Source organism: Coloeus monedula, assembly GCF_965178545.1.
Source record: "Coloeus monedula genome assembly, chromosome: 13".
NCBI lineage: Eukaryota > Metazoa > Chordata > Aves > Passeriformes > Corvidae > Coloeus > Coloeus monedula.
The window spans coordinates 14,373,471-14,387,170 of record NC_138793.1 but is presented as its reverse complement, the minus strand read 5'-3'; the positions used below and the strand labels follow the sequence as shown (position 1 = coordinate 14,387,170).

General features: G+C 49.4%; 2 protein-coding genes across 2 annotated transcripts; one reads left to right on the top strand and one right to left on the bottom strand.

Moving 5' to 3' along the window:
• Positions 1-1,338: 1,338 nt before the first annotated feature.
• ARL2BP (ARF like GTPase 2 binding protein) lies at positions 1,339-7,958 on the top strand (the record flags this gene model as incomplete). Its single annotated transcript, XM_082289972.1, has 6 exons — positions 1,339-1,376; positions 3,492-3,550; positions 5,021-5,127; positions 5,795-5,880; positions 6,707-6,803; positions 7,896-7,958. The coding sequence occupies 6 exons, from the start codon at positions 1,339-1,341 to the stop codon at positions 7,956-7,958; spliced, it is 450 nt and encodes a 149-aa protein (XP_082146098.1).
• Positions 7,959-10,055: 2,097 nt separating this feature from the next.
• PLLP (plasmolipin) lies at positions 10,056-12,505 on the bottom strand. Its single transcript, XM_082290183.1, has 4 exons — positions 12,398-12,505; positions 10,899-11,072; positions 10,402-10,521; positions 10,056-10,322 (listed from the first exon to the last, which is right to left on the bottom strand). Exons 1-4 carry the CDS (start codon positions 12,500-12,502, stop codon positions 10,209-10,211), a joined length of 513 nt encoding a protein of 170 aa, XP_082146309.1. The 5' UTR covers positions 12,503-12,505; the 3' UTR covers positions 10,056-10,208.
• Between the last annotated feature and the right edge of the window lie 1,195 nt (positions 12,506-13,700).

Sequence of the window (13,700 nt, the reverse complement as noted above, 5' to 3'; positions counted from 1 at the left end):
GTCACCATTGCTCCCTCCCCTCCCCATGGCTTTGGGGAGAGGGATGGGAGGTGGTGACTCCACAGGCCCTCATCGGGGGAAATGAATTGTAGCAAAGTTGTCCATTCAACAATAAAAACATCTTGAAGGCTGTTTGTTGTTCTCTAATTCCTGTCCTGGTGAGAGCGGGGCACCTGTATGCGCTCGGGTGGAACATTCGTGCCGGGGCGGCCCAGGTCATCGCACTGATCGCTGGGCTGCAGCAGCTGTTGGCTGTCCCCAACCCTCGGAGCTCTACTCTCTGGTGAGAAACCCCTTTTACTAACGCCACTCCCAAGCGAGTACCGCTGTCTCACTGTCCGCCCCGCCGGCCGGGACCCGGCCCGCCCAGGACGCGCTCCCCAGCCCGCCATGGCGGCGGCCCCGCCTTCCCGCGCGGCCCCCGCCGCGCTCTGATTGGCCGGGCGGGCCAGGGGCGGGCCCAGCGCGCCGGAGCCGCGCTGCCATTGGCTGCGGGCGGGGCGGAAGAGCGCGTTCCCCAGGAGACGGCCCGAGGGGAGGGGGCTCCGCGCCGGCCTGAGGGCAGTGAGTGCGGGCGGGGGGCGCGGGGCCGCGGTCCCGGGGAACGGGGGCATGCCACTGCCGAGGCGCTTTGTGGAGAAGGGAGAGTGACGGCCCGCTCTCCTGGGTCCCTTTGAGGAAAGGGAGAGAGGCGGACTGGGTGCCGGGGGAGGGACGGGGCTTTGCCCCCTGCCGTGTTGGCGGTGGTGCCCCGGGGCTGCTCCGAGGGCCGGCGGTGGGTACAGCCCGGCGAGGGTGGCGGGAGCAGCGGGTTCCCATCGCCAGCGACCCCGGGGTGCGTGTGCCCTGTTCCCGGCGTGGATCGGCATCTGCTGACAGCCACGGGCCGAGCGTCCGGCCGGGACACAGCCCCTGGGATCGCTGTCCAAAGCCTGGCCTGCGAGCCGGGTCTGGGACACACTGGAGCAGGGTGGCACTTTCATCTTATCTGGCTTCAGTTCTATAATAGCCATAGATGTTTCAGGAGAAAAGATGTAGAGGTGACCCGAAACCCCTTTATAGGAACTGGTTGCATTTTAGAAAAAGTTTCTAGAGAATTTGGGTTATTACAGAAAATAGTAGAAGTAACTTTGGAAGAATGTGATGTTGGAATTCCTATGTTTAAAAATTAAAATTTATCTCCTGATTTGCTCTTTGGGAAATGTATGGTAATTTAGCAATTGAATTTGTATTAACACTAAGTCGTGTTATTCCTTAGCACTTTGGTCAAAAAGAAGAAATAACCACTAACAGCAGCAACATACAGATTATCTCTTCCACTCTGGCTAGGCAGGAACAATGGAGACTTCTGATGGAGAAAGTTTGGGTGTAGCCACGTGAGTATGCTACATTCTCATGTGTCAGATTTTCAGTAAGCTAATTGCTAATTAAAATATCTTAATAGGAATATAATTACACGAATGAACTTACACGATGCTGATGAGTAGATTCTGCCTCAGGAGAACAAAGGTGCAGAATGCAAAGCTGCAAGAGGAAATAACATCAGTGCAGAGTTTAGGTGAACTAAATATCACTGTGGTCAGTGTAGCACTGGGTACCTCTGCTGAGGGATCAGAGCAAGCTGAAAGGCTTGGAAATTGCTTTTTCCGGTGTTCATTTTAAATTCAGAATTTCTCCTTTTCAAGAGTGTTTGTTGTCTTATGTCGTTGATCCTGGGAGGAGACTCTTCCTCTGTGTTTGAGTGCCCTCCTAAACCTGAGACCATTCACAGGTGACCTCAACCAAATTTCACACTGGCAGATTCTAAATGTTGCTTCATCCCACAAGTGTCTGCCATACCCTTCTCCTAAGAATTGTGGCAGAAGGCAGTGTGTGACTGTGCCTCTGTCATGCATGGATTTAACTCTTTCAGCCTCAGACTCTCACAAACGGCCCCATGCCAGGGCTGCTTCAGTGGCACAGGTTGTGCTGGCCCAAACTGGGGATGATGAGGTGACAGGGAATTAAACCACAGGGTTGGTGAGCACGTGTCTCTGTAGGTGTGTGGATGCACGTGTGTTGTATAAAGAGATGGAACTGGTGTCTTTTGGAACAGTTAAAATTCCATTATTTGCACGGACTTAAACCAGGGTTTAAATTAACACTTTTTCTGTTGCTGTTAGGATAAGCTATAAAGCTAGCAGTAGCATTTATTTGGAGGGGGAAAAAAGAGTGGAAATTATGCATAGCAAAGCCTGCATGCCAAGGGAAGCACTGAGGCCAGGTGAGCTGCCCGGGTGTGTCCCCTGGGCCGGGCCAGCCCCGCTCCCGGCCCTGTGCCGCCCTCTCGTGGGCTCTTTCAGGCCTTGCCTTGGCTCCACTCATCTCCCAGGATAAGGAATGTTGTTGCTAGGATATCGTTTGCTGAGCTGACGCCTTTTTAAATCAAAGGTTTCTTAATTTTTCCTGATCAGAGCGAGCCTGATTATAGGTAAACTGTCGGCTAAACTACTATTGGATTAATTTCACTGGAGTAGTCTCTAATAGCAAAGTAACTTTAATGAGCTTTTCAAAACTTTGAAGGGCTATCCTGCTCTGTTTACTGATGAGAAAGAAACATTCAATTGAATTTAAATGGTGCTTTCACTGATCGAAGCTAATTTTTTTCTTAAGGACAAATGTCCCTGTTTCTTTGAGACTTGTTACCATCGTGTGAGAAAAGCTTGTCTTTCATCTCTTGGAGAATATAGGAAGAGTTCATCTCCCATTAAAGATGAGCTGTGAATGCCAAAGACATCCTGTGGATTATTTACTGTGTCTGAACAAGTTGCACAATAATAGATCCAGACTCCTGATGCTTGTTCCGAGGGTTTCTTCCCTGGATGACTTCAGATCCATAATGGTGTTTAATATTTGCTCATGATAGAATAATCTTAGGAGAGTCTCCCATTTATTTGGGGCACAAGAGGATGTTTCTTGCATAATAACAATATTTAAATTCTTCAGTTATGTAGTACTTGTGTATACGTTCAGTTTAAGTGGTTCCACAAGACCAAATATTTCAAAATATTCTCTAGAGTGTCTACAGGTCTGTGATCACCATGTGCAGTTAATGCAGGAAAGAAGGGAAACTGGTAGCAGCTGGGATCTGTGGGTTGGAAAAGGCTTAATTTGCTGTTCTAATTACACTCTTTACATTCTTTTGCAGCAGAACTAGAATTATCATGACATTATAATATAGAATTATAATGCCAGTAAAACAACATTTATTCTTCCTTGCAGTTAGGCACCTTACTGGGAGGAAATAGAGTAGAGGCCTGATGACAATCTCCATGGAGCAGTCTTCTCATCAGTGCCATGGATTATTTCGTAGGTTGAAACTAGGAAGTTTTTCAGTTATCTTGTAGTTACTGGGTTTATTTGTACTTAGGCTTTTGTTAACACTTTTTAATTTTGACTTTAATTTCTGCTGCGGCCAAAATATATGTAGTTCTGTCTTCCTTTGCTTTCAGCTCCACCACTTCTGATGAGTTTGATGCAGTTGTTGGCTATCTGGAGGATATCATAATGGGTAAGGTCTGCAAGTAGGTACAGACAACAACAGAGCTGCTAAACATGTTGCCAGCTGCTCTTCTATTAATTAGCCAGCAGAGCTAAAATAGCTCCTGTCTGCTTCGTGGAAGCTTTCCTTCCTTTCTTCCCATGAACCCCGAACCTGGCAGTGCAGTAAAAATATACATAAAAGTCTTCTATGTGCTTATGACTCCTGAAAATTATTCTCCACATCACTGCAGTACACTGCTTCTTAGAGAAACAGTAAAGATGCTTGTGCATCTCACAGAGAAATCAAAGCTTTCTGGGATTTTTATGGAAAACATTGTGAAAGATACCTTCCCTTCCCGAGCTCTGCCCAAACTTGTCCTAATTTGTCTGTCAGGATTTCTTAGAAGCCACCATGGTGTGTCTGGGCAGTTTTTTGCAGGGCCCAGCTGCTGCTGCTGCTGGGAGCCGTCTGCACTCTGATATAAAGTGTCTGAGCTGCAGACTGAGAGTTGGTGCTGTTCCAGCACTGAAAGCTGCAAGAATGGGGAACCTTATTTCTTTGTATCCAGCCTTAAAGCACGAAGATGGTGATAGAATCACAGAATGTTTTGGGTTGGAATGGACCTTAAAGATCACTGAACTCCCCTGCCATGGGCAGGGACACCTTCCACTAGACCAAGTTGCTCACAATCCCATCCAGCCTGGCCTCAGGCAATAAAAGGTGCTCAGTTCTCAAGGCTGTGGTTTTAACTGAGAAGTCAGTGTGTGCAGGGAAGTAGTTTGCAAGGTGCCAAGGCAGAACTCATGCTGATCAGCCATCAGCTGCTTTATAGGAACAGCACATCGTTTCTTTGGTCACGTCCTTCCCAGAGAGATGCAGATTCTGCAGCCTCAGTTGCCTAGTGATGCAGTTGAATCTGGAGAAATGCTAACAAAACTAATTTGGAACATGTCAGAGTTTGGAAAGCTGTGACTGGTGTCCTTTACCAGTGTTTATATGTAAACTTTCTCTTCAGACCTGTTCTGTGGAATTCAATAGTGACCTCCCATGTTAATTTTTACTCTTATTTTCTTCCACAACTGGAAAAAAAATTCTTTGGCAGTTGGAAATTAATCTGGGAGTTTCACTAATATTTGTAAATTCAAAGGGAAAAACATTGAGTTCTTGTAGGGAAGAGGTATTCACTGAATAAAAAATACAGATGTTTTGCTGACTTTAGAGTCAGAGCAAAAAGAGTTTCTGAATAAATAACTTTATTAATAAATGTAGAGCAGGAGGACTGTTTTGATAATATTTCACCAGCAGCCTGTGTCCTCCCAGAGATGGGTCAGAAGTGGTGGTTTGGCAGCAGCTGCGGTGCTGATGTGATGAATTCTGCACATGTGCAGGGCTCTGTGGTTACAGCAGGGAAGCAGAGGACCAGTGAATGTGGGTTTGTGTTACAGAAAGAATGACCAAACTTGTAACTCTGTGCTGCATTTCTGTTGTTGTTGTCAGATGATGATTTCCAGTTAATACAGAGGAATTTTTTGGAGAAGCACTACCAGGAGTTTGATGACTCAGAAGAAAACAAGCTCATCTATACTGACATTTTTAATGAATATGTAAGATGCCTTTTCCTATTTTTCCTGTGTATTGCTTTTTTATCTTTATATAGTTTTCCCTTTATAAAATGCTGGCTTACATGGAGCAGATCCCAACATGATTCCTGTCTCCTTCAGAAGCACAGCCATGATCTGCAAGCAAGAAAGGTTTTTCCTGAGGCTTTAGGTTCCTTTCTTTTTTTGTTTCATACAAAATTTTCTAGAGATATTTTGTAAGTTGTGTAGCTCCCTTGAACAGAAATTTAGCCTATTGCTGTAGTAAATAATGTGTTTAGCATGTGTGCAAAGTTTCTTCTTTTCCAGTTGTAGTATATCTTGTATTGGATAATTCAATCACATCCTTCATGCAAAGCATAATCAAGAAACGAAACCAGTTTACTATTCAGTACCATTAAATCAGTTGAAAATAATTTTTTCCTAAATACAAATATAAATACAAATAGTCAGTGTTTGTTCTCACCAATATCCCCAGCAAACAATGTGCAGCTCTGTGCCTCAGGGCTGGTGTGAGAACAGAACCAGCAGCACCCACTGAGGAATCTGCAGTTGTGCCCAGTGAGGACCATGCAGAGTGTCAAGAAGGTGTCAGTGTAAGGATGCTGTTTGAAATCTGCTTCTGAAATCTGTTGTGATCTTATTGGGGTGGTTTGTCTGGGTTTTTTTTCAGATCTCTTTAGTAGAGAAATACATTGAAGAGAAGTTGCTTGATCGGATTCGTGGGTTTGATATGGTTGCTTTCACAGTGTCATTGCAGTAAGTCTCTGCTTTGCTTTTGGCTGAGGGGTGGCTTATGTGCCTCTCAGTTATTTCTTTTTATCTAAAGCTTAGGTTTGACTGTTCTCCCCTTAGATACTGGTTCCACTTTAACTTAAAAAAAGAAGTGTTCACACAGGCAGTGGCTGATCACTTTTCTTGCCTTCAGCATGTCCTGCTACTCTAAATTTCTGAATTGTCATGCTAAAATACTTTGGGTCCCAAGGGGTAGGAAGAGAAATTGGAATGAGAGCACTGGAGGATTTTCATATTTCTTGTCACTTTGAAGCCAGACCCTTAAAAGGGTGGGTCTTGTTTATTTCTTCCAGCCACTTCAGTAGCCTGGTGGTGTTTCAGTCATGTGGTTAAATTCTTTCATTGCAATTTTTGTATGGTGCATTCAGAGAAGAGTTTGGTTTGTGTTCAGATTTTGCATCAGGTCATTTTAGCTTAACCAGCTTCATGAAGAGATTGTTTTTGAAAGATCACTGTTTTCCCCTTGAATAAGAAAATCAAGTGTAATTGGGTGCTGAGTATCTTAAAATATTTGAATCTGTTTAATTTGTAATGCTTCTTAAACAGGTTTGGTTTTCAATGACTGATGTGATACTCTTAGGTCTTGGATGTAGATAAATGTAATAATGTAGTTGGATTGGAAATAATGCATGGTAATATTTGGCTGCAGTTTTGCTGTATGATAACCTGCAGTAACATTCTTGTTTAAATACTGATACTGTTCTACTTGTCCTTTTTGACCTTGTACCATTTTAAAATAACAATTTTTTCTCACACAATTTTCTCACTCCCCAACTTCTTTTCTCTGTAGACAACACAAAGATGAAATGCCAGGTGACATATTTGATCTACTTCTCACATTCACAGACTTTCTGGCTTTCAAAGAAATGTTCTTGGAATACAGAGCTGTGAGTATATCACATTGTTTATTTTCATTGGCACAGTAGCTGTTGGTTTTGTGTAGCTCCACCTGAGAGTGCCGAAGGTAGAGTTACTACAGTAGGTCACAGTATTTAATCAAAGGCTCTACCAGAGTCAAAAGAAAAATTACTTCACTGAGTGGCTTTTTAAACTCAAACTGCACATTTAATAATTTCTAGAAAACATGAATGAAGCTGGCATGTGAGCAGCTCTTCAGGAACACCACACTTCCTGCATCTGTGAACATTGTTTTCCAAATGAACAGAAGGGAACACTTTTTCACTGTGAAGGTCTCTGAGCACTGTCAGAGCTTCCTTGCCTAGAGAGGTTGTGGAGTCTCCATCCTTGGAGATATTCTCAAGTTGTCTGGACATGGTCCTGAGTGGCCCTGCTTGAGCATGGGGTTTGGCCCAGATGGCCTCCAGAGATCCTTTCCCTCCTTGGCCATTCTGATTCTACAGTATCTTTTTTTTTATTTTTTATCCCTAGTCTATCCAAAATTAGCTTTTTAAGCCTCTTTCATTTGTTTTCTCCTCCTCTCTGTGCTTAGCAAAACTGCTAAGGTTTTTGGATGATGTTTTTCCTAGCAAAATGAAAATCAGTGCTCTCCAGTGTCTGTCAAGTCCTGTTCGACAAGGACCAAAAGTGTCACAGTTGTGGTTATGCCTCTGCCCCTTCCCTATCCCTGTGAATTTTGTGGAAATGGGGACAGGCTGAAGAGAAAGAGTCAGTCCATGTGTCAGCAGCAGGAGGAGTTTCAGATGGGATTTGCAGATTGGGGTGTCCTAAGAGGCAAATGACAGGAGCCAGATTTCAGTAGATCCCTGAGCCACCGGCACAGCATTCCCAACCAGATGTGAGCAAGACTCTGCTCTGACATGGACAGACAGCCCCCTCACCCCAGGGATTCCTGCACAATCTTGTTGGGCTCACATTCAATCACACATGCTCAAGTAACATGTAGTTTTCTCTTGATTTGATGCAGCAAGCAGAGAATGTATTGCCTGTTTCATTTTCTTAAATGCTCATTCCAAAACAGCATGGAGTCACGGATTTCTCTTTTTTTTCCATGTTTGTAGGAAAAAGAAGGTCGAAGTCTGGATTTAAGCAGTGCGTTAGTGGTGACTTCATTAAACCATTAAACAAGTCATTCTGAAGGGAGTTCTGTTGTATTTTAAGCAAGGTCTACTAAGATTTCAGAGGTGAAAGGCAGCAATTCCCAAGAGATGGCTGGGACGGAGGGGTGGGGACTCGGCTCCACGTCGACTCTGAGGGCGGTGGGTGTGTGGGCAGGGCCAGGATTGTGGGCCCCTCTCAAGGGGGTGAAATCAAAGCTTTCTGGAGTTTTATACCCTTTTACAAAATGGATGGAAGAGACTGGGAGAGGAGCTTTCCCTTTCCCAGCTCTACCCAAACTTCTCCTAATGTGTCTGCCAGGATCTTAGAAGCCGCCGTGGTTTGTCTGGGCAATTTTCTGCAGTGCCCAGCTGCTGCTGCTGCTGCTGCAGGGAGCTTTTTGCACTCTGATATAAAGTGTCTGAGCTGCAGTTTGAGCTCATTGTTCTTTGTCCTGTCTGCTGAACACAGAACAGTTTATTCCTTCTATTCTTGTAACACCATTGTTTAACTGGAAATCATCCAGTTCCAACCCCCCCTGCCATGGGCAGGGACACCTTCCACTAGACCAAGTTGCTCACAATCCCATCCAGCCTGGCCTCAGGCAATAAAAGGTGCTCAGTTCTCAAGGCTGTGGTTTTAACTGAGAAGTCAGTGTGTGCAGGGAAGTAGTTTGCAAGGTGCCAAGGCAGAACTCATGCTGATCAGCCATCAGCTGCTTTATAGGAACAGCACATCGTTTCTTTGGTCACGTCCTTCCCAGGGAGATGCAGATTCTGCAGCCTCAGTTGCCTAGTGATGCAGTTGAATCTGGAGAAATGCTAACAAAACTAACTTGGAACATGTCAGAGTTTGGAAGGCTGAGACTGGTGTCCTTTATCAGCGTTTATAGGTAAACTTTCTCTTTAGACTGTGGAATTCAATAGTGACGTCCCATGTTTATTTTTATTAATTTTATTTTTTTATTTCCTTACTGTTCCTGATTTATATGTATGTCTATATATTCATATTTGTGGAAATTTGACCCTTGATTTACTCACTGACAACCAAATAAAGGCAGATCTGTCATGGGCCAATGCCATGTGTCCAGTTCATTTTCAGTTCTCACCTTCCAACAATGCAGTTCCATTTCCTGAGTCTGCCTCTGCAGACAACCTGGTGAAACCTCTCCCATGCAGAGCATGCAGTAAGATTTGCAGTGTAGCTCACCTTGCACCAGCTTTTGAACTCTGAAGCTACTTTTACTACTTTGTACAAGAAGGGTGTGAAAGGAAAAGCTGCTCTGCCTGGCTGGGCATCACTTCTCGTTCTGACAAACACCCAAAAGGTGAAATTTGTGTTCTGCAGCATGAGGGGAGCAGCATGGTTCTTCCCTCTCCCAAGGTGCTGATCCTACCTGTGTTCCCAGAGCTTTTGCAGACTTGACTGTAATTTCTGAAAATGACCTGCAGCTAATGGGCAAAATTGACTTGCTGGTTAATTAGGTGAACTCAGGAGTGTGTGGTGCTGAGCCAGGAAGAGGGAGTGATCAAAGCCTTGGCACCTCGTTCGTATTCTTGTGGTCTTGGATGCACACTCTGAGCGTGTGTGTGCATAAAGCAATGAGAGGTGAACCCTGTGGACTTGTTCCTTCCATAGCCCACATGGGCTAAAACCTACATGGAGTGGGAAGGGACCGTCACCTCTGCAGTGACATCTCTGCTGTCCCTGCTGTGCTGTATGTGCTGCCTCCTCACAAGACAAGTTTTCTCATGACAGAATCCAGTGCTGGATTTAGGAATGTTTTTATTTAAAGCATAAAATTTATATTCAAATTGTTAGAAATCAATACAAGAGCAGTTATGACTGCTTCCTTTGCTTCTCCCATCTTCCAGCTCTGCCACTGTTTCTGCACCCCGTTAATTGCAATTACTTACACTGTAGCTGTGAATGAGCAGAGAGGAGAGCCTGGGCTTGGGTTAGTGAATTTTAGTACTGGACTGTGCCAAACTGGCTGAGCCCCCTCAGTGGAGCTGCTCCAGTGAGGATCCAGATGACCCCCAGGGATGAGCAGGAGCTGCAGCCCCAGCGAGCCCCAGTGGCGATGCTGGTGGGGCACGTCAGCTGGAAGCATCATCGGAAACCACAGGGCAGCATCCATGTGAGCCAATGCTGACCACTACTGCCCACACAGGCTGGTCCCAAAACGAGCCCTGGTGGCACATGAGGCTCCAAGCCACCAAGCCTGGTACAAGCTGGCGCGGGGGGGCCCGTGGCTGGGCTTTGCTGTCCACTCCTTACGCGTGGTCAGTCACTTGGCTGGTGGCCGCGTTGCTGCCGAGCCCTTTCCAGGCGCGGAAGCTGAGGAAGGTGCTCACCCCATAGGTGATCATCGTGACACAGGCAAAGAACTGCAAAAGGAGCACATGCCACGTGTGACCACGGTGGCTGCCCCAGCCCCTCGGCCCTCCCCTGCCCGCCAGTACTCACGGAGGCGGCAGCTCTGCGGTTGTAGTCCCACTGCCGCCAGGACGTCGGCTGCACAGCAGCCGCGCACGTCACGAAGGCGGTGATGTACAGCACGGTGGCCACAGCGTTGTAGATCATCAGCTGGGGAAAGCAAAGAGGAGGTTGTGAGGTCTGGGCTCAGGCTCATGCCTGCTGGGATGAGACAGGAGCAAAAGGCTCAGGTTCACATTCCTCCCCATTCCCCAGGAGAACACATTAAATGCTCCCCAGGTTGTGTTGGGAGGTTTTTGGATGACACCACAACTGCAGCAGTTGGTGGCTGTAACTTTCTGGATTGACACAGGACTTTCTGGTTTGAGCATTTTCAAAGCAATTGAGGAGCAGAATGAAACAATGTCACTGTGCAAAGTGCAGGGGACTTTGCTCCATCAGCCCAGAAGAGCCTGAAGCCTTCCCAGACTATCGTTCGAAGATGTTTCCCTCTTGGGATCCCCCCTCACTCCCTCTTGGCTACACACCACGAGGGGCCAGGGGATCATGTAGAACTTCTGATGAAGCTGCAGGAGGTAAGTCACGAAGAAAAGGAGTGTTAGAATCCAGAAGAAGAGGGACACAAACATCACCCAGCCATACGCCGCGTGCAGGTGGTACGTTGTGGCAGCGATGAGAGACCACACCAGTAAACCAAGCACCTGTGGGGTGAAACAGGGAACAAGTTCAGGGGCTGGTTCCTGCAGGTGGAACACAGAACATCACAAGCCCAGGCACACCAGCACCAAGAGCAGCTGGGTTCCCCTCACTCCAGGAAAGCAGCAGCACACTTGGCAGGAGAAGGGCTCCTTGGAAAGCCGCTCTGCCCCTGTGTAAGCCCACACCACTTATTGTCATGAAGAAACACAACAGCCTTTGTCCTGCCCGCATCCAACGCCCTGGTGCTCGGCCGCCCCGACAATGCCTCCTTGTCTGTCTCATCCATTTCTGACACTCGTGATCACAAAATATGTGCTGGGGAGAAACATGTATAGGGGGCTCCTGCAAGAGTGAGAGGTGGCACGTGTGAGCTGCCCTGCTCTGGCTGCTGGAAGGGAAAGAAGGAGCTTATTTAACAGTCTGGCCTAGGCAAGGGGCTGGAGAGGTGGGACCAGCTGCAGAGTTGAAAGGTCTCTGCTGCTTGTCTTGCTTCCACCTCTCTTTCCTGACGCTCCTACAAGGCACCCCCAGCATCCTTCCCGGCCCCTTCCCTGAGCATTTGTCCCTGCGTCACCACCAGCTCAGCCATGCCCAGGGGTTGGAATCTGGAGCCAGGAGCCAGGTCTGTGCCAGCTGTTCCCCAGCGGCTGCTCGGGGCACATCCCACTGCTGCCCCCACAACACTGCCCCGAGGAGAGGGGACGAGCGAACAGGCTCCCACGCGGCGGTGCAGCACCGTAGGCAGCTGAACACCCACCAATTTGCATTCATGTGGCACCCGACGTCCCGGGGAGAGTACCAGCGGGAGATTATTGTGGTTGCCCGGTGAAGCAACGGGGAGGTGATGCTGCTGCTCGGTTTGACGGTGCAAAGACCCTTGGGCTCTTCTGAGAGCAGCCGCCAAAGCCTGGGAGGACAGCCTGGACAGCTGGGAGTGTTTCAGGGAGCGTGAGAGCCCCACGAGCAACCCCAGCGCACCTCAGTTGGAGTCACTGTGCTTCACACACCCCCGACCCACCGGCTGTGCCCTGCGGAGATGTCGGCACGGATCAGCCCGTGCCTGGCACTGGGAACCACCATGTATTGAGCGGAGTTACCACCGGCAAAGGGGTGTGAGCACAAGAATCCGAATTTTCCTCTGGCTTTACAGAGGGAAGGATGAGAGAAGGGGCTGCACTGTCTTGGGGTTGGGGATTAGCTAGGGTTAGACAGCGGACATGGGGTCGGAGTGGCAGCCAAAGGGACCCCAGGCTGTTTCCAGCCGAAGAAAAGCGCCAAAGTGGGTGATGCCCTCCCCCCTCCGCTGTGCCCCCTCCCCGGTACTCACGGCCTGGGCGCCCATCAGCCCCCCGAGCGGCGAGAGCAAGAAGGAGCCGTCCAGGGCCGGGGGGGAGCCCGGGGAGGCGCTCCGGGCGCCGGGCAGCCCCGCCATGCCGCGCACCGGCCCCGGGACGGCCCCGGGACGGCCCCTCCGCGGGCGGGGCGCGGGTGGGTCCGGGGCGGCCGGGCTGAGCCCCGCGGCTGCCCCCGCCCCGCCACCCCGGGGCGTGCGGCGGAACCTGCGCCCGGCGCCGCGCTGCACTCCCGGTGTGTCCCGGTGTGTCCCGGTGTGTCCCGTACCGGGGTACTGCCGACAAAGGGCGGCCCCCGCCGTGCCAGCCCCCGCTCCCCGCATCCTGGTGATGCTCTGCCTGGAGCAGCCCGGGTCACCGCGAGCTTTCTGTGCAGCCGTGTCCTGCTCGGTGGCCGTCGGCGACATTTGGTGGCCCCCAGCGCGTCCTGGTGCCTGACGTTGATCGTCTGCGGGGCCCGCGTCTCCTTGTTAAAGCCTGGAATAATTTGGGTTGGAAGTGATCTTAAAGCACCTCGTTCCAACCTCCTGCCGTGCAGGGACACCTTCAACTAGACCAGGTTGCTCCAAGCCCTTGGCCTTGCTCCAACCTGGCCTTGAACACTTACAGGGACGGGGCAGCCACAGCTTCTCTGGACAATCTGCGTAGTGCCTCATCACCCTCCGCTCCAGGAGATTCCTGTCAGCCCGTATCTCGGGCCGGTCCAGATCCCTCTGAGGGGCAGCAGGACCCTGTGGACTCTCAGCCACTGCTCCCAGTTTGGTATCACGTGCCGAGGGTCCCGTCACGCAGGTCGTTAATGCAGACCGTGACACAGGGCTGGGCCCGGTGCTGTCCGCGGGGTGTCCCGGCAGGGACCGGACACACCCGCCCGGCTGAGATCTGGATGGGACATGGCCACAGGAGCCAAAGTAGCGGCAGGTCAGGATGGCCGAGCGGTCTAAGGCGCTGCGTTCAGGTCGCAGTCTCCCCTGGAGGCGTGGGTTCGAATCCCACTTCTGACAGCCACTTTTGCGCCGCCCGGCGGCCGCTTTTGGCTGGGGAAGGCGGGTGGGAGCGTGAAAAAAAAACCGCAACGGAACAAAACCACGAAATTAAAAGCAATTAACGAATGAACTCCGGGCGAGCCTAATGCAAAAAGCTACCCGTTGTCAGAAGTGGGATTCGAACCCACGCCTCCAGGGGAGACTGCGACCTGAACGCAGCGCCTTAGACCGCTCGGCCATCCTGACACCGCTGGGCGGCCCTCGCGGCCCGTGCTGCATTTGAGGGTCCTCT

Excerpts from the sequence above, each read along its gene's own strand:
- PLLP (XM_082290183.1), bottom strand. The coding sequence starts at position 12,502 with ATGGCGGGGCTGCCCGGCGCCCGGAGCGCCTCCCCGGGCTCCCCCCCG. Across the intron at positions 11,073-12,397 it reads GGCTGATGGGCGCCCAGGCC|GTGCTTGGTTTACTGGTGTG; the intron begins GTGAGTACCGGG and ends TTCACCCCACAG. Across the intron at positions 10,323-10,401 it reads ACCGCAGAGCTGCCGCCTCC|TTCTTTGCCTGTGTCACGAT; the intron begins GTGAGTACTGGC and ends CTCCTTTTGCAG.